This window comes from Amblyomma mixtum, chromosome 1 (genome assembly GCF_055824585.1).
Source record: "Amblyomma mixtum isolate Tamu chromosome 1, ASM5582458v1, whole genome shotgun sequence".
NCBI classification, from domain to species: Eukaryota; Metazoa; Arthropoda; class Arachnida; order Ixodida; family Ixodidae; genus Amblyomma; species Amblyomma mixtum.
In genome coordinates, this window is record NC_143012.1 from 41,516,152 (window position 1) to 41,541,599 (window position 25,448).

General features: G+C 53.3%; 2 protein-coding genes across 2 annotated transcripts; both read left to right on the top strand.

The window, feature by feature from the left end:
- Positions 1-2,271: 2,271 nt before the first annotated feature.
- LOC149366114 (uncharacterized) lies at positions 2,272-5,890 on the top strand. The gene is made up of 4 exons (XM_089569643.1): positions 2,272-3,225; positions 4,333-4,437; positions 4,904-4,989; positions 5,193-5,890. The coding sequence occupies exons 1-4, from the start codon at positions 2,272-2,274 to the stop codon at positions 5,713-5,715; spliced, it is 1,668 nt and encodes a 555-aa protein (XP_089425769.1). The 3' UTR covers positions 5,716-5,890.
- A 2,542-nt stretch (positions 5,891-8,432) lies between these two features.
- LOC149366115 (uncharacterized) lies at positions 8,433-12,661 on the top strand. The gene is made up of 2 exons (XM_089551657.1): positions 8,433-8,737; positions 12,555-12,661. The coding sequence occupies exons 1-2, from the start codon at positions 8,444-8,446 to the stop codon at positions 12,618-12,620; spliced, it is 360 nt and encodes a 119-aa protein (XP_089407783.1). The 5' UTR covers positions 8,433-8,443; the 3' UTR covers positions 12,621-12,661.
- Positions 12,662-25,448: the final 12,787 nt, after the last annotated feature.

A 25,448-nucleotide genomic window follows, 5' to 3' on the forward strand; every position in this document is an offset into this window, starting at 1 on the left:
AGCAGCGACCGACTGATACCGCTGGATGCCGCTGACGCCGCTAGAGAGTCAAGATAACGTGACTGCATAGAACACCGTCGTCGCCATGCAGAAAGAGGAGGAAAGGGTCCCCCCCCCCCTGTTCTTGTGTGGCGGATAGGGTGCTCTTCAGTTTCCGACGCGCCGGTTATTTCACGTAGGCCCCGGCGCGTCGACGAATACGTGACCACCTTCCCACGGCTAGACCTGGTTCTTAGCGCTGCGGAAGCGAGGGTATCATATTGTTTGTGTCGGCATCGGCGGCGTTGTCCCTGAAACCAACTCCGCAGCTGGGGTTGACTCACTATCGAAAAGGTGAAACAGCTTATTTGCTGCGCTCAAATTTCGCATTAGGAAGTAACGTAATCGTCGGTAATTTTTTTTGAGGAAAGGAAATGTATCTCTCTCGCATATCTGGGTGGACACCTGCACCTCGCCGTAAGGGAAAGGGGGAAGATGGGATTGAACGAAGACGCCGTATTAGCTAGACGCGCCTTTGTTCATTCCAAACCATTCAGGTGGCATTATGGAGCGGCTAGCGTGCTCGTATTGCACTCCGGAGACCGATAATAGTCATGAACTTCTATGAATTCATCAATAATAGCTCCTTGATCGAATGAATGTAAAAACTTTTAGATTCATTAAGAAACATTAATTACACATCAGTAGATTTCAGCTAAATTTTACAATAGATCGGTGCCTAAGACACACAGAGCCATGTGCTAACACGCAGCGGCATGCAAGAATATAAGCGCAAAATTCAAAAACTCCTTTATCGTCCATGATTGCAGCATTAAAACTACATACATTTTAGGCTTTCTTTGCGTTAGGGCTAGCTTTTGCACGAATTTATGCTTTCGCGGGCCTCCTGCATCTCTGGCAGCTTATGCTTTGCACTTGGGTTGATGCTGGAGAAAACTCCTACCTGAAGTGTGCTAGCAGTTCAAGTACATATCAGAGCAGAATTAAAATTAGTTTGGTTTATTGCTTTATTGGGGTTTAGCGTCCCAAAGCGACTCAGATTATGAGGGACGTCGTAGTGAAGGACTCTGGAAATTTCGACCACCTGGGGTTCTTTAACGTGCACTGACATCGCACAGTACACGGCCTCTAGAATTTCGCCTCCATCGTGGCTCAGTGGTTACGGCGCTCGGCTGCTGACTGCCCGCACGGTAGTGCGGTGTCTTCGGACACCTATCACATGATGTGGGCCTGCCCCTCCAACCCGGCCATTTCCCCCAACCCCAACCCAACCCGGGAGGACTGGGAAGCGACCCTGCTCGGCTGCCACGACTTACAGGCCCAACAAGCCTTAGTCGGGCGCGCCCGGGCGGCGGCTACCGCCACTGGGGTCCCAAACTAAGGACCTCCACCTAGTGTTTTGTAAGGATCGGTCCCTTACGGGCTGATCCAAACACCTCCTGTCCGTTCTGAATAAATGTTTTCACCACCACCACCACCACCCGAGAGACGCGGGTTCGATCCCGGCTGCGGCGGCCGAATTTCGATGGAGGCGATATTCTAGAGGCCCGTGTGCTCTGTGTATCGTATCGCAACCTGCGTGCGCAAGATAGCGCTGTGCCCTCGCCCTGACTTGATATTGTGTCCCCTCTTTCTTAACCCCCTTGCCACTATTTCTCTTTAAATATGCTCGCTGAATAAACAGCACGGCATTGTTCCCTTCACACTGGCATGCGTCACTTCACTGGACAACGAGACGAAACATGGTGTCAGAAGTGGGATAAGGCTCGGCCTAAGGAACGCCCCTGCACCTAGGACCTGGAACGGCTGCCGGCGGCGTGCTGCTGGAAGCAAGAAATGGAGCGCCTAAGGCCGCCAGAACCACTGCGTCTAACAGGAGACGGCGGTCGAAGTTGGAAGTTGTTCAAACAGAAATTTGAACTCTTTTTGCAAGCAACGTCCAGTTCCAGCAAGCCAGCATCAGAAGCAGAAAAAACCACTGCCAGCAAGCCAGCATCAGAAGCAGCAAAAACTGCACTCTTCCTTAGCGTGGCCGGTGAGGATGCAATTGAAGTGTTCAATAATTTTTTGTTTGCCGACGGGGAAGACAGAGAAGACTACGCCACCGTCATTGCGAAGTTCGAGGAATACTGCGTCGAGCAACAGAACGAAGTACACGAACGGTATGTGTTTCGTTCACGGATCCAAGGCGAAGCAGAGCCATTCGAACAGTTCCTTCGCGACCTAAAAAAGCAGGCCATGAATTGCAACTTTGGGACAAGTGCAGACGATATGGTTCGCGACCAAATTGTATTCGGCACGAACTCTCCAAAACTGCGAGAAAAAATGCTGCGGGAAAAGAAGCTAACTCTGGGAAAAGCCGTAGATTTGTGCAAGGCGGCAGAAACATCAGCACGTCAGAACGAGTTCTGGAGTCGAACAAAGAAACTGTCCGAGATCAACGCTGTCTCTTCGAGTAGAACCGGAGTGAAGCTACAACAGCTCTCGAGGCGAGTTTCCAGGTGCAGTCGATGCGACCGCACTCACGCCCCACGACAGTGCCCTGCCTATGGCAAGACTTCCTATTCGTGCAGCAGGCCCAACCACTTCGCATCGTGCTGCAGAGCGAATGCCCACGTTCAAGAAGTACAGCACGAAGGTGACGATTTTGACGTTCTGGACATAGCCATTGGCAGTGTCATAAGCAACCGCGACTGGTGTGTGAAGGCCAAATTTGGCGGCAAGGAGGTGACGTTCAAGGTCGACACTGGCTCCCAGGCGAATCTTGTACCTATGTCACTCTTTCGGACGTTAAATGCAGGTGCACTGAAGCCCAGTGGTGCCGTTCTGCGGTCGTACGGAGGTGGTATCATCAAACACTGCGGCACGTGCTCAGCGCCGGTGCAAGTAGGTGAACGAAAAATTTGCACTGAATTCTTCATAGTCAAGAAAAACCACCAGGCCATCTTGGGACTTCAAGCCAGCGAGCTGCTAGGTCTACTTCGCCGCACAGTGGACACCGTCACCTCGACCTCTTCTCATGAAGTGGCTAGGGAGTACCCTGGGCTCTTTCAAGGAACTGGGTGCTTACAACGTGAATACAGGATACTGCTGCGCAAGGACGCTGTGCCCGTCGTTCAAGCTGCTCGGAGGGTGCCCATTGCCTTACAGGAGCCATTGCGTATTGAGCTACAGCGAATGGAGAAAGAAGGAATCATCAGAAAGGTCAGCGACCCAACCGACTGGGTAAGCCCACTAGTCATTACACGCAAGAAAGACGGAAAAATGAGGGTGTGCATGGATCCGAGAAGGATCAACGACAGCCTGAAAAGAGAGCACTACCAGATGCCGCGTCGGGAAGATATCGAGGCGGAGTTAGCGGGAGCTAAGTTCTTTTCTCGTCTAGACGCAAATGCGGGCTTTCACCAGATCCCGCTTGAGGAGCGGTCGTCGAAACTTTGTACGTTCGCAACGCCCTTCGGCCGGTACTGCTTTCTCCGGCTTCCTTTCGGGCTCGCGTCCGCCAGCGAGGTGTTTCAAAAGGCGCTGAATGAAGTCTTTGACGGTGTTCCTGGAGTACGGGTGTACGTGGATGACGTTCTCATTTGGGGCACTACCAGAGAAGAGCACGATGAACGACTAAGATGTGCACTAAAAGCAGCTGAAGCTGCAGGCCTGACATTCAATGTTGCAAAATGCGAGTTTGGCGCCGAAAAAATAGCATTTTTAGGCGACGTGATCAGCAGCGAAGGAATAAGCCCTAGTCCGGCCCTGGTCGAAAGCGTAAGGAACATGCCAAAACCACAAAACAAACAGGCAGTACACAGGTTGCTCGGGGTGGTAAATTACTTCAGCAAGTACTTGCCATCCCTAGCTCTGCGAACACCAATTCTCCGCTCTCTTCTAAAGAAAAATGTTTTATTCGAATGGACGGCCAATCACGAGAGAGAGTGGAAAGATATATGCGACGCGCTCACCAAGGCACCATTACTCGCAATTTTTGACCCACAGAAAGAAACAAAAGTGACGTCAGACGCGTCACAGAACGGCATCGGTTCAGCTCTGCTACAGCGGCACGGCGTAAATTGGAGGCCAGTCGCTTACGCGTCGAAAACACTGACAGAGTGTGAACAGCGCTATTCACAGATCGAAAAAGAAGCGATGGCTCTCGTATTTGGCTGTGAGAAGTTTGACCACTTCACATACGGTCGCCCAGTCTTGCTTGAAAGTGACCATCAGCCGCTAATAAATATATCAAAAAAGGCCATAGCAGACATGCCGCCGAGATTGCAGCGGTTTTTCCTGAGACTGTTGAAATATGATTACGCTCTAACATTTGTTCCGGGTAAACAGATGCAGTTGGCAGACATGCTCTCAAGGTCGGCGGGTCCTGCTGACATCAGCCACTCGGAGACAGAAGATGTTGAAGTCCATGCCATCAGCATTTTGTCTGCACTGGTGAGTGACAGAACAGCTGCACTACTTGCGCGTGAGACGGGAGCTGATACCTATCTCAAAGTGGTGATGCAGAACCTCGCAGACGGGGTCACGGTTGAAGGTCCGCTCAAATCTGTGGCTGCTGAACTTTCAGTAGTGGGTGGAATACTGTTTAAAGGAACGAAGGTCGTTATACCTCGAAGCATGCGGGCCGAGACATTGAAACGCATTCATGCTGGGCATCTTGGCATTGCGAAGTGCAGAGCAAGGGCAAGGCAGCTGGTGTACTGGCCAAACATCAACAGTGACGTTGCATCGATGATTGAGGGTTGTTCAACCTGCAGAAAGTATGCTTATAACCAACCATCAGAGCCACTGATGCTCCGCGCCACTCCAACCCAAGCCTGGTACCGCGTTGGTGTCGACATATTTCAATATGGCGGAAAATACTACCTCATTGCTTACGATGCCATGTCGAATTTTCCAGATGTCGAGGAGCTCTGCGACCAAACGGCATCCGGCGTCATCGAAAAACTTGGGGCCATGTTTTCACGATTCGGAATCCCGATGGAGGTGTGCACAGATAATGGCCCACAGTTCTCCAGCCATGAGTTCGCTCTTTTCGCTGAGCTGTACGACTTCAAACATGTTACGTCAAGCCCGATGTTTCCTCGGTCCAATGGGCTGGCCGAAAAGGGAGTGCAAGTAGTAAAGCGTATCCTCAAGAAAACCACAGAGGCGAATGAAAACTTTTGGCTTGGTATGCTCAATTACAGATCAAGCCCATTGGAAGACGGCCGGTCGCCCGGCGAACTGCTCCAAGGGAGGACCCTGCGCACGACTTTGCCAGACTTTCGACGTCAGGCTGTTACACGGGTCAAGAAACATGAGCAGGCGAGTCACGCCACCCGATGCCTGGCCCCACTTCAAAAAGACGACGTCGTGCGCATTAAGGGGACAACGTGGGATCGCAAGGCCAAGGTAACTGCAGCGGCAGCTCCTCGCTCCTACTACGTGCAAACCAATGATGGCAAGACGTTGCGGCGCAATCGACAACATTTACTGGCAACAAAGGAGAAGTTTGACACTGAGGCCTCAGACAGCGATGAATCTAGCGATGACAGCATTTTAGCCCGGGAAGAGTCGTCAACCCTACCACCGGCACCAGCGGCTCCGGTTATGCCGACCAGAGACACCAGTCCGGCGCCCCAGCAACCCCGCCGGTCCGCACGTGTGAGAAAGCCGCTTGACCGCCTTCATTACGACGAGAACTTCAAGCAAATCAGCCACCAGCGTTAAATGTGCTGCGAAAAACTGTGACGGAGGAGGATGTATCGTATCGCAACCTGCGTGCGCAAGATAGCGCTGTGCCCTCGCCCTGACTTGATATTGTGTCCCCTCTTTCTTAACCCCCTTGCCACTATTTCTCTTTAAATATGCTCGCTGAATAAACAGCACGGCATTGTTCCCTTCACACTGGCATGCGTCACTTCACTGGACAACGAGACGAAACACTCTGCGATGTCAGTGCACGAAGAACCCCAGGTGGTCAAAATTTCCGAAGCCCTTCACTACGGCGTCCCTCATAGCCTGAGTCGCTTGGGACGTTAAACCTCAATAACCAATAACCAAATTAAAATTAATCACATACTTTTAGCTCTGTATCGTATATGCAACGTCAGGCATTAATTGGTGAAGGAGGAAGCCTATAATGCCTCATCGTTGAAAGCAGGAGTTGTCGACAGAAATATCATGCTTTTCAATTGGTCGAAATGGTCGTGACGTCACAGTAACCATGCAACGCAACAGGACAGAACCTCACTCTAAGGACGGACTCCAAACAAGCATGTAGACACTACACAAGAGGCAGGATCGACAGCATCGCCAATCATATTCTACACACGCGAGAAGACACAGAAACACTAAACATAGTATAGTGTAGGTTCCCGGACATGAGGGGATGAGGGGCAACGTGGCAGCAGACGAGTTAGCTCGAAGATACGTCAACCGAGCAGAGTCAGCACTTTGCACCACAGGCACCTTTGACCCAGTTGTTGTTTTTCTGACTGAGGAGAAGCACCCCACATCGGCTCCGCACAAAGACAGCGGAATTCGCCAATCGCCAGCATCATCAGCCAAAATTTCACCACCCACGGATCTGCGAATGTGAGCGCTGCACGCCATCAATTTTTGACCCGCCTACGCCATTTTTCGGGCACCCACGGCCCTTTCTTCTCTGTGACCTCTCCGCCTGAGCTAGGCCTCTCTCCGCTGGGAGCTAGGCCTACTCCGACGGACGCTTCCGCCACCAACGCCATCATGGAGGTGCAGGTGCAGGGAGAGGTTCTAAACCCCAACGACTACGACCCAAGGGACTGGACGCACATTCTTAGTGTGCCTGCCCGCTCCAAGGACGTCCTTTCAACAACCCGACGCCAGGAGGGCCCAGCCTCTGCTACCGGTACCCCCAAGTCTCCATGACTTGAAAAGTCAGCGCACCTGCAAGCAACGCGCACAGCTGCGCAGCGTTCGCGGCAGCAGCCACCGCTTCCTGCTGCAGATTACAAGATCGTTTTTAGATCACGAGGCGGGCTGCAGCTGGACCTGCTTCCACCCCGACAACTACGAGAGGCCATACTCCAAGCGGCGTCCCAGCTTAAGGAGCCAGCGCGTACCCAAATCAGGGTACACCCGGGGTGGTATTCTGCCGGTGTCGCCTTTTGCGACATGTCGCATATGGGCGGGGACTAAAAAAGTGCTTACAGATGCTCGAAGAAACGGAAAAAGCCGCCGGCACTTTCGTCTGCGGTGCATTCATTCACTCCGAGAAGCGACAATTTGCCATTGCTGATTCACTAGCAGCAGTAGTTTCGTATCTTTTATAGCAAGAATATTTTCCTACACATGACGTCTAATGTTCAAAAAAACATTTGCAAATTTAATATAAACCCGCTTTACTTCATTTAAGTCTATAAAACACCGCGAAAAAGCTCCAAATCTATTTTTCTTTCGTTCCGGATGGCTGTGCTAGGTTTTGGCTGCGTTTCGGGCAGTTGCAGACGGTAGCAGTGTAGCTGGAGGTCCCATTAGGCTTGCGCGCTCCAGAATCGAGAGCGTATCTAAAAAACTAGGCTGAATTGCAGCTTAAACTTTATCGTCGAAGCAAGGTAAGTCATAGCGAAAAGTAACAACACCAGTAGTTGCCGGTAAACATGCCGACCGGAATCGCAAGGACTGCTGAATTGGCTGAAGCGGGCGGCTCTCGCTTGAAAGGACGTCGCCATGTTTTCACGCTAAGGGCGCAAAAGCCGCAGCTGCCGATTGCGTTCGTACGCTAACGGTAGCCCGTCGCCCGTGCGAATCGCTTCAGCGCATTCCGTTGTTCGACTAAACGTAGTAAATTGGGGCGACGTCACGATGACGTAGCAGGAAGGCGGGTCCGTGTCGTCACGCCGCCGTCACCGCGGCTCGAGCCAATCAGCGAAGAGCGAATGCGACATGTCGCAAAAGGCGACACCGGGAGAATACCACACCCGGTCAACAACACCTGCACCGTAAGCACGCCCCTAAAGGATGACGCGCTCGCTCTGGTTCGGGTGAACACCATCACACACCAAGGCAAGGAATTCGCCGTAGCACCTTACATAGCCCCGCCGGACGGAGCAGTACGCGGAGTCATCTCCAATGCTTATTGGAATGAGACCCCGTCAGAGCTCCTGCAAGACCTGCTCACCGGCAACCCAGACGCCCTCATCGTGGACGCCCGCCGAATGGGCTCCACGCGTTCCATCTTAATAACTTTCCGGGCTGGACCTGTCCCACGCGCAGTTCTTTATGGAGGAGCCCTCCACAGATGCACACCGTACCGAGGGCATATAGACGCCTGCACGAACTGCCGCGCCCCAGGTCACCGTGCGGATGTGTGCGTCCATCCAAGGTCTCATAAGTGCCCCCGCTGCGGCAGTCCTACCCAAAGGAAGATGTGCCCTCATGCACCCCCAGCTGCATTATCTGCGGCGGCCCTCATATGACCGGCACCGGGAACTGCAAGGGACGGGGCCGCAAACTAGCGTCTCCGAAGAACGCTCTCTATCCTCCGGATACATCGCGGCTTTCCCGCTGCGATCAACCAGGCACAGCCAGCAGACGCAGCTCGACGACTTCCCGGTCGCCTTCTACAAGCCGGCAGAATGGCAGCAAGAACGCCATGCGTCTCACCTGGGCAGACCGCGTTTCTGGCAAGGCTACCCGTCATCCCCCACCACCCCAGTCCTCCCAGGCAGATCCGAGAGACCAGGAGCTCAAGGCCTTGCGTGAAGAGGTAAGCCCCCTTTCCTCCCTCCTAAGCACCCCCGCCCCCTCCATGCCCCCTAAACCCGCACCCGCTGTCATTAACTCGACCCCATCATCCACAGACACATCGAGCACCCCTCCCGCAAACAAACAACGCACCACAGACGCCGCACCCCCTCCCGTACCCTCAGAAATAGACGCTAAATTAGCAGCACTCGAAGTCAAATTTGACCACAAACTAAAAAAGCTAGACGCACGCCTCGAGGCCAGATTCAATCACCTTGCCGCCACCCTCACCGAAAAACTTGAGCAGCGCATGGACGCTATGCTTACCAAGATGATGGAACTCTTGGAACATAATCTTAACCATCGCTTAACCCAACTTCAAACCCCTCCACTCCCCCCATCTTTCCTCCGCAAGCACAAACCACCTATCCTGAGCCACACATACCAATTGACACCCGTCTTACTTCCATCCTCAATCCCCCTACCATCCAATATGGCGGCGGGGAACACTAATTATCTACCCATTTTAACTTGGAACTGCCGCGGCTTCCGGGCAAAGCGCGCGCCTTTGCAACTTCTCCTTCCCACCATCACACCCACGCCCCACATACTACTTCCACAGGAGACTGCACACCGGGCAACCCTCCCCTCCTACACATCTACACATTCAGATACCACTAACACACCCAGGGCGTCCACACTTGTCCACCGCAGCCTCACCTACAAAACTCATCACATCACGTCTGAGACGCCCTGCGTGATCACTGAACTTATACATCACACACATTCACTTCCTTCCATATTTATAGCAAACATATACCACCCCCCGTCCCAGCCGATGGCCTCGCTAGAATCACTTCTGCGAGACCTACATCATCTAGCAGGGAAGCATCCCCTACTCATCGGCGGGGACTTCAACAGTCAGCATACTGACTGGGGATACACAACCACGACACATCGAGGTCGCAGGCTCTGGCTGCTCCTGCAGAACCTCCAACTCACTGTGCACCACACGTTTCAGACGCCTACGAGGATCGGCAACAGTGTCAGCATGGACACCAGTCCGGACCTGACGCTGAGCCGCTGTATCCGCGGCGTTACCTGGAACAGAACACAACATACACTGGGCAGTGATCATTACATTATACAAATCACTGTCCCGTACAAAGCACCCCGTCACGCAAATACAACACACAAACTCATTAACTGGGATGCCTTTCGCGCTGTACGCACCGCCCTCCCAGACACTCCCATCGCACACATCGACGAATGGGTGCAGTCACTCAAGCATGACGTTCACCACAACACGCGAGACATTGAAACTACAACCGAAACACCTACCCTTGACACACGCCTAGCCCACCTCTGGGAGGCTTATCACAGCATCCTAGAACGCTGGAAAGGCAACAAACACAACAGAACGCTTAAGAAGCGGCTGGCCGCGCTGCAGACACAAATCCAACAGCACTCTGAGGAGCTCTGCCGATCCAACTGGGGACAGGTATGTGACGGCATCGCCGGAAACCTGTCCAGCAAACGCGCATGGCAACTCCTCCGACACCTCATTGACCCCACGCGCACCAAATCAGCAACACAGCACCACGTGACACGCCTCACAAATGAACACATTGACGATCCCGACACCCTTCTAGACACACTTCGAACCATGTACACATCTCCAGGCGGCCCCATACCTCTACCGCACTACACAGGACAAGCAAATCCAACACTCGACACCGACATCACGGAGACGGAAGTCAGAGCGGCCCTCCTGACTCTCCGCGCCAACTCCGCACCTGGTGCAGACCAAATCACAAACTCCATGCTCCGTAATCTGGATGACCAATCGATCGCCCACCTTACGAAATACTTCAACCAGTGCTGGAGGGAGGGTAACCACCCGCAGTACTGGCGCCACGCGAAGGTAATATCCATACCTAAACCCAAAACACCACTTACACTTCAAACCCTTCGCCCTATTTCGCTAACCTCATGCCTTGGGAAGCTCCTAGAGCATGTTGTGTTAGCGAGACTCACAAGTCACATGGCGGACAACAATCTTTACCCGCATAGCATGGTCGGGTTTCGCCCCCATCTATCCGCACAGGACGCTATGCTGCAACTCTCACACGACATTTTCGACCCGCTTCTTCCGGGTCACACCAAGGCAGTCTTAGCTTTGGATCTCTCCAAAGCTTTTGATCGCATTGAACATCAGGCGATCATGACTGCTCTATCCCCCTTGAATGTGGGTGTGCGCACGTATGCCTACATTCAAGCATTCCTCACTGACCGCACAGCTGAGATACACTTCGGCCCTCTGTCTTCCCCCTCCTACACTCTTCAGAGTATCGGCACCCCTCAAGGGTCCGTCCTTTCTCCCTTTCTCTTTAACATTACCCTCATCCCCCTCGCCCGAAAATTGGCCACTATTCCCCACCTGAAGCACACTCTTTATGCCGACGATATCACCCTGTGGACCACTCACGGCAGTGACGGAGACATAGAGAACACCTTACAGGAAGCAGCCACCCTCACCCAAAATTACGCACGGACCATCGGACTGTCTTGCTCCCCAGAGAAGTCCGAACTCTTCCTCATCCGGCCTAAGAACCACCGCTGCCCCCGCTCCCCCATTGCCATTGAACTGAATGGTGACCCGGTACCTGAGGTTGGAACCCTCCGTGTATTGGGCCTGCACATCCAGTACGATGGCAAAAACACCACCACCCTCAAGAAACCCAAGAAGGTTGTAGGCGCGATATCGCACCTCATCCGCAGGGTTTCGGGACGTCATAGAGGCATGAAGGAGCGCGACCTATGTCGCCTCATTCATGCCTTTGTCCTCAGCCGTGTGCTGTACACTACCCCATACTTACACCTATCCAAACATGACATAAACGCTTTGGATGCTTTGATTCGCAAGGCATTCAAGGTAGCACTTCACCTTCCCCTCAACACACCCACAGACAGATTACTAGGCCTGGGCCTCCACAATACGATCGGGGAACTGGTGGAGGCCCACCGACAGTCCCAATACATCAGGCTCACACAAACCTCCTCAGGTCGGTATATCCTGGACACCCTCGGAATCAAAATACCGGCCAACGACCCAACCCTCCTCGCCATCCCACGATCCCTTCACCGAGAGCTCCTCATCAGGCCGCTCCCGAGGAATATGCACCCGTCCCACAATGAGCAGCGCCGCAGACCCCGTGCGAATGCACTTCATCGAGCGTACGGCCCCCAGACGGACGCCGTGTGGGTGGACGCTGCCTGCACGGGTGATGAAGCGACAGCAGCTGTGGTGGACTCCTCTTTATCCGCCCTCCTCACACTACCTCTCCCTCCAGACACGTCCCCAGAGGCTGCAGAGGAAGCCGTCATTGCCCTTGCTATAACCCGCACGGAAGCCCGGTACATTTTAAGCGATTATAAAACTGCGATTCTAAATTTTGCTCGAGGCCGAGTCCATGTCCCTGCTTTTGTCATACTGGACTCGCCCGATGCCCCCCCGCCCCGCCAAGTGGAGCTGATATGGGTGCCCGCGCACTCCGGGAATCCCGGAAACGAGGCCGCCAACCTTTTAGCCCGAGGTTCTTTAAACCGGGCTCAGGTGGCCTCTGATCGGGGATTCACGAAGGAGCGCATGCACTCATTCAATGAGCTGACCCACGCGCACAGAGCCTTACGCCAGCTCTACCCCCCGCCCCACCCCTCCCTAGATAACAAACACGCAACACTCTGGCGCAGACTACAGACACACACACTCCCTTCACCCCTTACCCTAGCCCATTATCATCCCTCCTTCCCCACTCCGGCATGCACTCTATGCCCAGAACCCGTCGCCTCTTCCCTCCACATCATTTCCCTCTGCCCGGCGGACCCTCCCCCGCGGGACCTAGAGAACCTCAAGACCTGGGAGGACTGGGAGACCCTGCTGCGCTCGGAGGACCCGGCCGTGCAGACCATGGCCACCGGCCGTGCTGCCAGTGTTATGGACCTTCGGAACATAAACACTTGAGTGCAGTGGGGTCGTGCGGGGACCCTGGGGCGTGCCCCGAATTCCTCTGTAAATAAAGTTTTCTCTCTCTCTCTCTTCTGACTGAGAGAAGGATGAAAAGGTAATTGCACGGGCCTGCCTACTAGCCCCAGCCGAGCTACCACTGCTGCCACGTGCAGATAGAGGAGTTAAAAGATCAGAGGAAAGAGAAAAAGGAAAGAAAAGACACGCGTCGCAGCAACAACAGCGTCCGCCGGAGCGGACGTTACTGCAAAAACAGATAAGCGGCCGAAGCCGCGCTCGCCGAAGCGAGGACTTAGACCCAGTTACCCCCACGTACTCAGATATACTCGATCATTACACGGGTCAGCGGAAACGCTACCCAGCCCCACACAAAAGGCTCACCAAAGGGGAGGCGGTAGACTGGCGCAGATTACAAACCGGTACCTACCCACACCTGCACAAACTACACAAGATTTTCTCTACACAGTATGCAGACGAATGTCCGTGGTGTCAGGGTAAACCTACACTAGAACATGTCACATGGACCTGCCCTAAAGCAGACTTAGAGCCAAGAATAAACAACCCGAGTGTGATGCAGTGGGAGCACTTGCTGGACAGCGAGGACGAGGAAGCGCAACGATTCCTTGTGCGCCGAGCCAAGATGGCGGCAGTCAAGTGCGGCATCCTGGACCAAGGATCGACCACGGCACCCAGTGACCCTTAATGGTCAAGAACACCAATTTATTAACAATAAAGTTTTTTCCATCCATCCATCTTACGAATTAAAGGGATGGTATAGTGATGCTCCAAGTAAAATAAAAAAAATATTGGAGGCTTATCAAGGGTAAGCCCAAGTTGAGTTTGCGGGCCGCCGGGCAGCGGGCCATCTCCGTATCCCCCCGGGCGCCGCCGACTTGATCCTTATCTTAAGATGTTTTAAGCGGCATAGCTCTTAAGCAGACAGAGGAAACGCTGGGGTCAAAGGGCTGCCGCCCCAAAAGGTAAAAGCAGCAATGGCAGCGAGGGGTGCCGGAAGGGGATCCGTTCCGCGGACAGTGCGTACGAGTCGCGCACCCCGGCTATTGTCGGGGTTAAGTTCAATGACCCTTCGACCGCGGCGTCGAACAGTGCGAAAGAAAACTTCAGGGACACTTGAGGGGGAAGCTTGCGTGGGAGGCAGCTGAGTGTAATTACGAATGGTCGTGAGGCCGGATGGAAGTGGTCATTCGGGTAACGAGTTGTGATTACTCTGCCTCTGGCCAGAGGGCTCAGATGCACCCTGCAGTGTTTGGAGCCACAGCTGATGGAAGTGGTGCTTGCGTGCTTTTGTGGTATTGTCAAAGTGTTTCACTGTGTGTGGAAAAGCGCAAAAGCGCTATCGGCTTCTTCAAAGGCATGCGGCCCTCGCGAGCAAACAAGCTCGTGGGTACCGGCGTGTCTCGGATTGGTTGTAAGAAGCCCATCTCTCATTGGTCACTAAGTTGATGCCCAGAATGCTGGGGAAACTTATTTAAGGAGGCGTTTTGGCGCCAAAGAGGGAGACTTGGGCAGGGACTCTTGGTGGAGAGTCGGAATCGCGAGACGGACAGGGTCTAGCTTTGCGCTGGCCACGTTCCGAAGGACGAGGAGCCGCTACGTGTAGCGCGAGTTCAGTCGGCCAGGCAGGACAGGGTTTCGTAGGGGCGAGCTCTGGCCTGGCGCTCCCGATCGTCCTGAATGCTAGCGACCACCCTGGTCGATGTGTATATGTGTAAATAGTTGTAAATAAACCCAGCTTGTACATTTCCGCAAAGAAGTTCGTCTACGTCTCATCTCCCTCCTGCAACGTGTCACGCCCAAACGGACCCCCATCTCCACCACCACAAAAGAGGAAGACCTGAACCCGAGTTCAACTGGCGCAGTCGACAGGATTGGGCAGCGGCTTTCTGCGGAGGGTGAGCGACTTCAACTGCACTGTACAGAAGATTTTAAGCTGGACCAACATCTACGAAGAGGCTCCAGGATCTGCACCTTCAAGCGAACGAGGCTGGAGGTTCAAGTCAGCGAGCTGCTGTGAGAGCCGGGGCTTAACTCAACTCATCCGCATCAAGGAGCCCGCTGTCGTCACTCAGGGCGACGAGATTACCGTGGCAGAGGAAAGCAACCTTCGAGGTAGGAGACCTTTCTGCTTCCTCCGAATTCACCATGTCGGTGTAGGGGTTTCGTGCTATAAATGATAGCACGGAAAATCGAGATGGCTGCCGTGCGGTATGATCGGGAGGTCATGATGCGACGTTTGGAGATTGAGAAGTTGAAGCTTCTAATTGAGCAAGAAAAAACAAAGCTTGCACAGATCCAATCAGATAAGGCAGAGGACCAGGCATGCGGCGATTTGCGTACCAAAGGTGAGCGTTCTGAAACCTGTGTCGCCTCAGGGACCGAAATAGCGGTTAGGCAGCAGGGCCCAACCGTGTGTGCCGTGCCAGAAGAGATGGCTAAAGGTATAGAGGCGTTAGTCACGCCTGTGATGCACTGCCTGTCAAAGCAGACCCAAGAGGCACATGAGGGTATTGCTCGTGAACAAGAGTTCAGCATTGTGCCAGGGCAGGTTGGTGTTAACTCTGAGGCAGCAGTAACGCTCGACGAAGCGGCAGAGCAGGCGCCAATAGCGAGAACACTCTTCGCAAGCAAGTGTAAGCTAGCTGCCAAAGATGAATCGGTTAGCCAGCCGGAGCTGACACTCTGCGCAGTGACAGAAGATACTACAGCTGAAGGTGTAAGGAAGTTGGCAACACCTAAGACACACTCGCTGCGAGAGCAGCCAGACAGGGAGCAGCTATATGTAGCAAATGAGAGCCAATATTTTGAAGAGGATTTCAAAACTGCGCGTGAGTCTGTTCAAGACAAACCTGAGGCTCCGGTGGAACGTGAGACAGATCCGGAAGCTGCCAATGCTATTGCAGGTTATCTTAGGCTAACCAGGAAAGATGAGCCTGCATTTGATGCCGAAGGGGTAAGAAATGCGCATTCGATCGCCGTAACGGTGGTCGAGGCAGATAGAGAACTGCAGGATTTGAATAATGCACCCATCTCTTCATGTTTCGATATGGAGCAACATGCTTCATTATCAGCAGTGCGGAAACAAGGTGGTGAAGGAAATATTGAGAAGAGAATGAACGAGGGCATTGAAGAGAACATCCGCGGGCAGCCTTGCAAAGAGCTAGCGCTATGCAGAGCTGCGCGTGAGATAGCCGATGACAGGCGTAAACCTAATGGGAAGGTCAAAGGGGCGACCGCAAACGCGATGGCAGCAGTTTTCGTAGAGCGCATGGAACAGGTGACCTCTGTCAATCTTGAGGAAAGTGAAAAGGTAGACCGAATAGCGGCGGTAGCCTTTGCAACCGGCGCTGTGCCGGATCATTCTGAATTCTGGTCCAATTTTGTGGACAAAGCTCAACAGAAACTTGACGTTCTGTTCCGAGATGTAGGCGGCTAGAAGTAATTTCTGCCAGTTTGGGCACCGATCTGACATGGTGGATTCTGGAATGTGCAGATTGGTTTCCAGCCTTGTGTGTGCGGGTTGAAATATCCGCTGTGTGCGCGCACGTGTGCGCGTGTTTGTGGACTGACTGGACAGCCGACGTACGTGTGCGTGCGTGCGTGCGTGTGTACTTTTGTTTTTGGACACCGTGGCTGAACTTTAATCTCCCATGAGTACGCCTGATTTGTTTTTCTGTGTGTGTTATTTTGCTGTGGGTTTGGCACTTTTATTCACTGTTTACCCTCGAGGCGTCAGCTGATGGCTGTGCATGGAATTTGTTGTGCGTACAGCAAGTGTACCCACAACAATCTTGGTTGGGAGGAGTTGAGTTTGCGGGCCGCCGGGCAGCGGGCCATCTCCGTATCCCCCCGGGCGCCGCCGACTTGATCCTTATCTTAAGATGTTTTAAGCGGCATAGCTCTTAAGCAGACAGAGGAAACGCTGGGGTCAAAGGGCTGCCGCCCCAAAAGGTAAAAGCAGCAATGGCAGCGAGGGGTGCCGGAAGGGGATCCGTTCCGCGGACAGTGCGTACGAGTCGCGCACCCCGGCTATTGTCGGGGTTAAGTTCAATGACCCTTCGACCGCGGCGTCGAACAGTGCGAAAGAAAACTTCAGGGACACTTGAGGGGGAAGCTTGCGTGGGAGGCAGCTGAGTGTAATTACGAATGGTCGTGAGGCCGGATGGAAGTGGTCATTCGGGTAACGAGTTGTGATTACTCTGCCTCTGGCCAGAGGGCTCAGATGCACCCTGCAGTGTTTGGAGCCACAGCTGATGGAAGTGGTGCTTGCGTGCTTTTGTGGTATTGTCAAAGTGTTTCACTGTGTGTGGAAAAGCGCAAAAGCGCTATCGGCTTCTTCAAAGGCATGCGGCCCTCGCGAGCAAACAAGCTCGTGGGTACCGGCGTGTCTCGGATTGGTTGTAAGAAGCCCATCTCTCATTGGTCACTAAGTTGATGCCCAGAATGCTGGGGAAACTTATTTAAGGAGGCGTTTTGGCGCCAAAGAGGGAGACTTGGGCAGGGACTCTTGGTGGAGAGTCGGAATCGCGAGACGGACAGGGTCTAGCTTTGCGCTGGCCACGTTCCGAAGGACGAGGAGCCGCTACGTGTAGCGCGAGTTCAGTCGGCCAGGCAGGACAGGGTTTCGTAGGGGCGAGCTCTGGCCTGGCGCTCCCGATCGTCCTGAATGCTAGCGACCACCCTGGTCGATGTGTATAAGTGTAAATAGTTGTAAATAAACCCAGCTTGTACATTTCCGCAAAGAAGTTCGTCTACGTCTCATCTCCCTCCTGCAACGTGTCACGCCCAAACGGACCCCCATCTCCACCACCACAAAAGAGGAAGACCTGAACCCGAGTCCAACTGCCCAGTGGATGCGAAGCATGTCCTTAGCGTTTGGAGGCATCTTGACCGCATACACGCCCGGCGCAAAGACGCTGGCGCGGTTGCGGGCACAGAGACTGACGCGACGGCGGGCGCGCGCCGCCTCATCCCTGGCGTGACGTCACATATCACGTGATGCAGCGATGGTGGCGCCGCCGTGCGTCGCGCGCGACGAAGCGTGGAGGCCTCCGCCGGGCGACGTCCGACAGCGCGATATGAGGCCCCATCTGCAGCCGCTGTGACGTCATCACGTGACGTCACATCATGTGATCTCACTTCAAGGTCAATGGTGGCCACCGCCGGGAGCCGGGAGGCGACCGACGGCGCGATATGAGGCCCCATCTGCAGCCGGTGTGACGTCACCACGTGACGTCATGTCACGTGACCTACTTGAAGGTCACTTGAAGGTCAATGGTGGCCACCGCCGGGCGTCGCGCGAAGGCCCGAAACCTACGTTAATATGCTTCGCATAATATAATAAACAAAACCGTGTGGGAAATTGGTCGAGTTGGAGAATCGAACCAGGGACTCCAGAGTGCGAGACGAACACGCTAACTACTCCGCCATGCCAGCTCTATGCCTTGGAATCAACAAAGGCGCGTCCAGTGAATACGGTGTCTTCGTTCGCTGTCGCGTTCCACTCTTAGAAGTGGAACTTTAATATCTTAACCACACATCAGTGGCACAAGCAGCAACACCGCGCTTGAGGATCTGCCACGTCCTGGCCGTGCTGAGGGTGCCGTTCAGCGCGTTGCTGAATTGCTGCCATCCTTGCCTAGCCAGCTGCGTTGCATACTCCTCCGCTTGTTTAGTTATTTCGGCTATTTTAATATTTAGCTTCCTATTGAACTTCTGTCTTTTCCAATGCTTGGTGAGCCCGCGTCTCGCCTCCCATAGCATGAGGAGCCGCTTGTCCACCTCCGGAGTTTGTTCGGTTCTATCCACCTCTTTAGTATAGAGTTCTTGGATCTGTCTGAGTGTCTGGCTCCACTCCTCCGCAGATACAATGTCGCCCTTGATCTGCTTGCAGTGTGCCCTGAAGGCGTCCCAGTCCGTTAGGCGGACCTTGCCTATTTTCCGCTTGATATTGTTTGCGGTTGTGCTGATCCTTATTATGTGGTGGCCGCTTCCAAGGTTCTCGAGCAGGTTCTCCCATTCTGCTTGTCTGGCGCCCCTTACGAAGGTTAAGTCAGGGCACGTGTCTGGACTGACGCTGTTCCCCTGTCTAGTTGGGTGGTGTTCGTCGGTTAGCAATTCGCACTCTGCCTGTTCTGCTGCAGCGCAAATGCCACGTCCCTTCTTTTCGTCTTTATTGTAGCCCCACCTCGGGCTCTTGGCGTTGAAATCACCTGCTATTACTAGGGTGTTGTTCCCCGCTAACTTTTTCGCCTCCGTAAAGAGCCTAATAAAGTCCCCATCTTTCTGTCTTGGCGGGCTGTATAGGTTTATAATATAAGTGCTTTTAGATCGTGCTTTCTTTTTCGGGATTATCTCCGTGATCACGTGTTCGATCCGGGTGTCCTCTATTTCGTTATGTGCTATGGTTACTACTTGTTTGCTAATGAGAGTTGCCGTACGGCCATTTTCCTGACACGTGTAGCCCCTAAGCGCAGGGGTGCAGTTTGTTTCCTGTAGCATAATTACGTCTGGTGGGGTTCCTCTGGCATAGATGAATTGCTGCAGGAGGCCTTGTTTTTGCCTGTACCCCCTGCAGTTCCACTGCCACATCTCTAATTGTTGGAGGCGTTCTGCCATGATGGGTTACCATTGTTTGCGTTGGGGGTTTCTGTGCCGAACCTGCGTTCGTTAAGTAGTCTGTCTCTAGCATCATTGGTTATTCTCTGTGTGTTTTGGCTCTTGATGTGTGTCCTGACATTCGGTTCTAACAGGGCAAACTTTTGTCGTCCCTGCTGCATTTCGCTTTTTAACTGCTGCATCTGCTCTTGCATCTGCCTCATCATGTTCATCACGAAGGTTTTAAGCTCATCGTTGGAGGTCCCTCCCTCGTGGTGTTGTTGCCCCGTCTCAATCGCCCTAGGCGGTGGGGTCTGAGTCCTAGTCGGTGCATAGCCTGTCCTCGATTCACGTAGTTCTCTGATAACCTCGCTTAGCTGCTTCCTAAGCTGCTCAAGTTCACGTTTAAGTCTCTTATTTTCCTCCGCTAGCTGTTTCTCGCGTGCGGTTTGTGTGTTGTTTGTGTTCGAGTGCGGAGCAACGAGTGATTTGGGAGGGCCGTCTCCCCAGCTCACCTTAACGCCGCCGCTCTTCTTCTTTTGCTGTTGCTGCCCTTGCGTCTACTTCTGCTGTTGCTTGCCGTTGCCGCCCAAGGGTGGGAAGGACTCGTCCCTTTCGGATCCCCGGCTCTGGCTCCGGTTCCGGCTGCCCCCGCGGCTGCTCCGGCCCGACTCCTGACTCTCGTCACGAAACCATCTTGGTTTTCTTCCCCGGCTGCGGCCCCGGCTACGGCGTTGCTGCTGCAGGGGGCCCCACCGCAGCTCGCTCGCCGACTTGAGTCGCTGTTTGCAGTCTCTCGTGCCCGCCACGTGGTCGCCGCCACACAGCAGGCATTTGGGTGTGCCTCATGGACCCGAGCAAGAACAAATCAGAAAGCGGCAAATCGATTCAGAGGCTGGTGCACCAGTACACGGGCACGGACGAACAGCTACTCGAGGAAGTCCGGGTCAAATGCTACGGCAGAGACCAGGTCGAAAGCTACCAAGAAGAGTACCAGGGCGAAGAGAATCCAACCATGGATCGGCCCATAACGAGAGAGGAAGTCGTCGAGGCGATCAGGTCGGCAACAAAAAACACAGCAGCGGGGGCGGACAGAATCAAGAACTCGCTCATAAGAAACCTCAGCGATGGAGCGATAGATCAGCTCACAGCCTACTTCAACAAGCTCTGGCAAGAAGGAACAGTGCCGGCCGAGTGGAAACACGCGGTAGTGGTAATGATCCCGAAGCCAGGCAAGAAACTCCAGGTCGAGAACCTCAGGCCGATCTCCCTCACGTCGTGCCTGGGCAAGATGTACGAGAAAGTAATCACAAAAAGGATCCAGTCGCACCTAGAGAAGAACCAACTGTACCCAGACAGCATGTACGGGTTCAGAGCCCACCTGTCTACGCAGGACGTACTACTCCAACTCAAGGAGGAAGTACTCGAGAAAATGCCGAGAAGTGGCGAAAACGTTGTCATGGCCCTCGACATAAAGGGAGCCTTCGACAACGTGAGCCACGCCGCCATCATGGAAGGCATCAACAACACCAACTGCGGGGGAAGAACCCACGACTACATCAGGGCCTTCCTGAGCGACAGAACAGCGACCGTGGGACTAGGCGAGCTGAGAAGCGACGTCTTCACCACGCTTTGCAAAGGAACACCCCAAGGCTCCGTGATATCGCCCGTCCTGTTCAATATGGCGATGATCGGGCTAGCAAGACGACTCAAGGAAATCCCGGGCATCCAACACGCGATGTATGCCGACGACATCACGATGTGGGTCACCGAAGGATCGTTAGGGGAGAAGCAAGACAGACTACAAGAAGCTGCGACCTGCGTAGAGACCTACGTCAGGGAGAGAGGCCTGAGATGTTCGACGGAGAAGTCGGAAATCATCAGGATCGGAAGAAATCCTACCAAAGCCTCGCTGGAAGTAGTTCTAGAGGGGCAACTGATCCAAGAACAGAACATGGTACGAATCCTAGGCATGTGGCTGCAGAGCAGCCGAAAATGCAGCCATACCATCAGCCTGCTGAGAAGAGCCGCGGAGCAGGTTGGCAGAATGATCAGTAGAGTCTCTCAGAGAAGGTACGGGATGAAAGAAGAAGATACCCTCAAACTCGTCAACAGCCTAATCGTTAGCAGAGTTATGTACTCCTTTCCCTACCACGCAACAACAAAGGCGGAGCGAGAGCAAGCCGACTGTATTCCCAGGAAGGCATACAAGATTGCTCTACACCTGCCCAGAAACGCATCAAACGAGAAGCTACTCCAACTCGGAATCAGCAATACCTTCGATGAGCTTGCCGAGGCTCAATTGGGGGCACAACTCATCAGACTCAGAGGCTCCTCTACGGGAAGGGCGCTCCTGAGAAGGTTGGGTCGGAACACGTGCGGACTGGTAGACAGATACGCGGACGTACCGGACGACCTTAGAAAGACCTTTAATGTAGGACCCCTGCCTAAAAACATGGATCCTAACCTACACGAGGACAGACGAAAAGCAAGGGCCGAGCAGATAGAAAGGAGGCTAGGCCGATCAGAGAACACAGTCTATACGGACGCCTCCATGTACGTACATGCAGGGAAGCGCTTAGCCGCTACGGTGGTAGTTAATAGCACAGGAGACATGGCCACATGCGATTCAGTGGAGGTCGTGGGCATAACGGAGGCCGAGGAAATTGCCGTCGCGCTGGCGGTAGCAGAAGGCTATAGGAAAGGCCGATCCCTAAACATCTTAACAGACTCGAAAGACACGTGTAAAAACTATACGAAGGGCAGAATTAGCGGCATGGCCCTCAGCATAATCAGTGGGGCAGCAGCCTCTGCTGAGAAGACACCCATACAACACATAATCTGGGTCCCAGGCCACGCAGGCGTAGCGGGGACGAAAGAGCAGACAGCCTAGCTCGAGGGCTTACATACCGAGCAGGCATGTCAGATGTTCTGGAGCTTCAGCTACTAGCATGCGAGGGGGGATACACAGAGACATTACAACTATACAGGGGGACTAGATTCAAGTACCCACCACCACACAAAGCCCTCACGAGGGAGGAAGCAGTCGGCTGGCGTAGGCTACAAACAAACTCCTTCCCCAACTTGTACATCTATAACAAGATGTCACCAACACAATACAGAGCAAACTGCCCCTGGTGCGGCGACACACCCACACTATACCACATCACATGGGAGTGCGAACGAAATAAAGCATTCCACCAACACGAATTCCCGAGTGCGGAGCAATGGGAGAGCCGGCTCACCAGCAGCGAGCTCGCGGCCCAAAGGGCCTTAGTGCGGCACGCTACTGATGCAGCGCGACTCAGTGGAGCAATGGACTAGGGGCCCAACCTTGCTGAAGAGAAGCCTCAAGTCGCCGGCGCCACGAAAGACGACGGAGGCTTCGAATCCGCGAATCTCTTAAAAGATCTCAATAAAAGTTTTCTACTACTACTACTACTACAACACCACGCTTAAGACTTTCGCTTCACTTCCCTTTAGGCGAACCAAGCGCCCCCTTGAATTTTTTCTTTAAATTGCGGTTGAGATGTCCCCCAAGATGTCGGAATGTAAAGCTGGAAGCTACCTTGCACAGGGATTCGAACCGATTACACATCCACCTTCAGTCTAATGCGTCTAATGTGGCGATGGTCTTCCTTGATCATCGCCACCGGCCGTGCCGCCAGTGTTATGGACCTTAGGAACATAAACACTTGAGTGCAGTGGGGTCGTGCGGGGACCCTGGGGCGTGCCCCGAATTCCTTTTCAAACAAAGTTTTTCTCTCTCTCTCCCTCTTTCCTCAAAACGCATGCTTTTGCATGCGGTTGAAATTATTTCGGTGCCCTCCACTACAGCCCCTTTTTCTCTATGTATACTTTCACTCCACCTTCCTCTGTTGCTTAGCGGTGCGGCTGAGGTGTCCACCGAGAAGCAAGTTACTGGGCTATTGCCTTTCTTCTAAATCCACTAAAAGCATCCACAGCAGCCAAAGTAAAATCGACATGTAATTTCCCTCTTTGAAGAGGAGCATTATTGCTTTAAACTGTTTCATTGCAAGCTTTGTGTAAGAATCTGATGGAATGAGCAGAGTGAGCGATGTCATATTGCTTTCGAAAAAAAAAGCATTGCTGTCACCTCCATGCAACAGCAGCACTCTCTTGCAAGTAATTAGTGTCGTAGAAAGTGTTAGTTATAAGGACAGTAAAGTAATTTAGAACTTTCTTTACGTCATTGCTAGCCTTGTTTCCTGTGACACTTCGCATTAAATGCAAATGCTAGAAGAAAAGTAGGCAGTGGCTTACCACTGGTTCAGCCTGGATATACAAACGAAAAGCTTCAGTTACGCTTGGTTTGACGTCATGGGTGTCCCAGTTGGCGCGCAATGCACTGGCAGCACCACGATAACGGTGGAGCCGTTCGGCCGTCTACACACTGCCTGTGCGGAGGCGGAGGAGACGGAAATCGGCGCGATTAAAATTCAGGTGGCACTTGGGCTCTCTAAAGTGCTGCAAGGCGAAATCGTTTCCTGGCGCACTATTCCTTTTTGTTTTCTCAGTTTATTTCTTTCATTGTATTTTTTCTTTTCTTAATTTTGTTGCTTTTCTTTTTCTTACTTTTTGTTTTGTTTTTCTCATTGCTATTGTTAAAAATGTTCATATTTTATTCTTCCTTTTTGTATTCGCCTTTCTTTTCTTAGTTGTATTGTTTTTCTTTATATTACTTTTTTCCATTTAATTCTTCATTTCTGTTTATATTGTTTTTTTCATAGTTTAATTTATGTTCTTTTTGTTTTTCATACCTCTTATTTTATTTACGAAACCCATGCATTCACTAGATGCGCCTTTATTCAAGCTCAAACCTTGAGCATTCGTGGCGGAGTGGTAGCGTCTCCGCTTCAAATTCCAAAGGCTCTGGTCGATTCCCAGCAGAGAGAGAGAAAACTTTATTACAACAGGAATTCGCGGCACGCCCCAGGGTCCCCGCACGACCCCACTCCACTCAAGTGTTTATGTTCCTGAGGTCCATAACACTGGCAGCCCGGCCGGTGGCGATGGTCTGCACGGCCGGGTCCTCCGAGCGCAGCAGGGTCTCCCAGTCCTCCCAGGTCTTGAGGTTCTCTAGGTCCCGCGGGGGAGGGTCCGCCGGGCAGAGGGAAAGGATGTGGAGGGAAGAAGCGAAGGGTTCTGGGCATAGGGCGCATGCTGGAGTAGGGAAGGAGGGATGATAGTGGGCTAGGGTAAGGGATGAGGGAAGAGAGTGTGTCTGTAATCTGCGCCAGAGTGTTGCGTGTCTGTTATCTAGGGAGGGGTGGGGCGGGGGGTAGAGCTGGCGTGAGGCTCTGTAGGCCTGCGTCAGTTCGCTGAATGAGTGCATGCGCTCCTTCGTGAATCCCCGATCAGAGGCCACCTGAGCCCGGTTTAAAGAACCTCGGGCTAAAAGGTTGGCGGCCTCGTTTCCGGGATTCCCGGAGTGCGCGGGCACCCATATCAGCTCCACTTGGCGGGGCGGGGGTGCATCGGGCGAGTCTAGTATGCCAAAAGCAGGGACATGGACTCGGCCTCGAGCAAAATTTAGAATCGCAGTTTTAAAATCACTTAAAATGTACCGGGCTTCCGTGCGGGTGATAGCAAGTGCAATGGCGGCTTCCTCTGCAGCTTCTGGGGAGGTGTCTGGAGGGAGAGGTAGTGTGAGAAGGGCGGATAAAGAGGAGTCCACCACAGCTGCTGTCGCTTCATCACCCGTGCAGGCAGCGTCCACCCATACGGCGTCCGGCTCGGGGCCGTACGCTCGATGGAGTGCCTTCGCACGGGCTCTGAGGCGCTGCTCATGGTGGGACGGGTGCATATTCCTCGGGAGCGGCCTGATGAGGAGCTGCTGGTGAAGGGGTCGTGGGATGGCGAGGAGGGTTGGGTCGTTGGCCGGTATTCTGATTCCGAGGGAGTCCAGGATATACCGACCTGTGGAGGTTTGTGTGAGCCTGATGTATTGGGCCTGTCGGTGGGCCTCCACCAGTTCCCCGATCGTGTTGTGGAGGCCCAGGCCTAGTAATCTGTCTGTGGGTGTGTTGAGGGGAAGATGAAGTGCTACCTTGAATGCCTTGCGAATCAA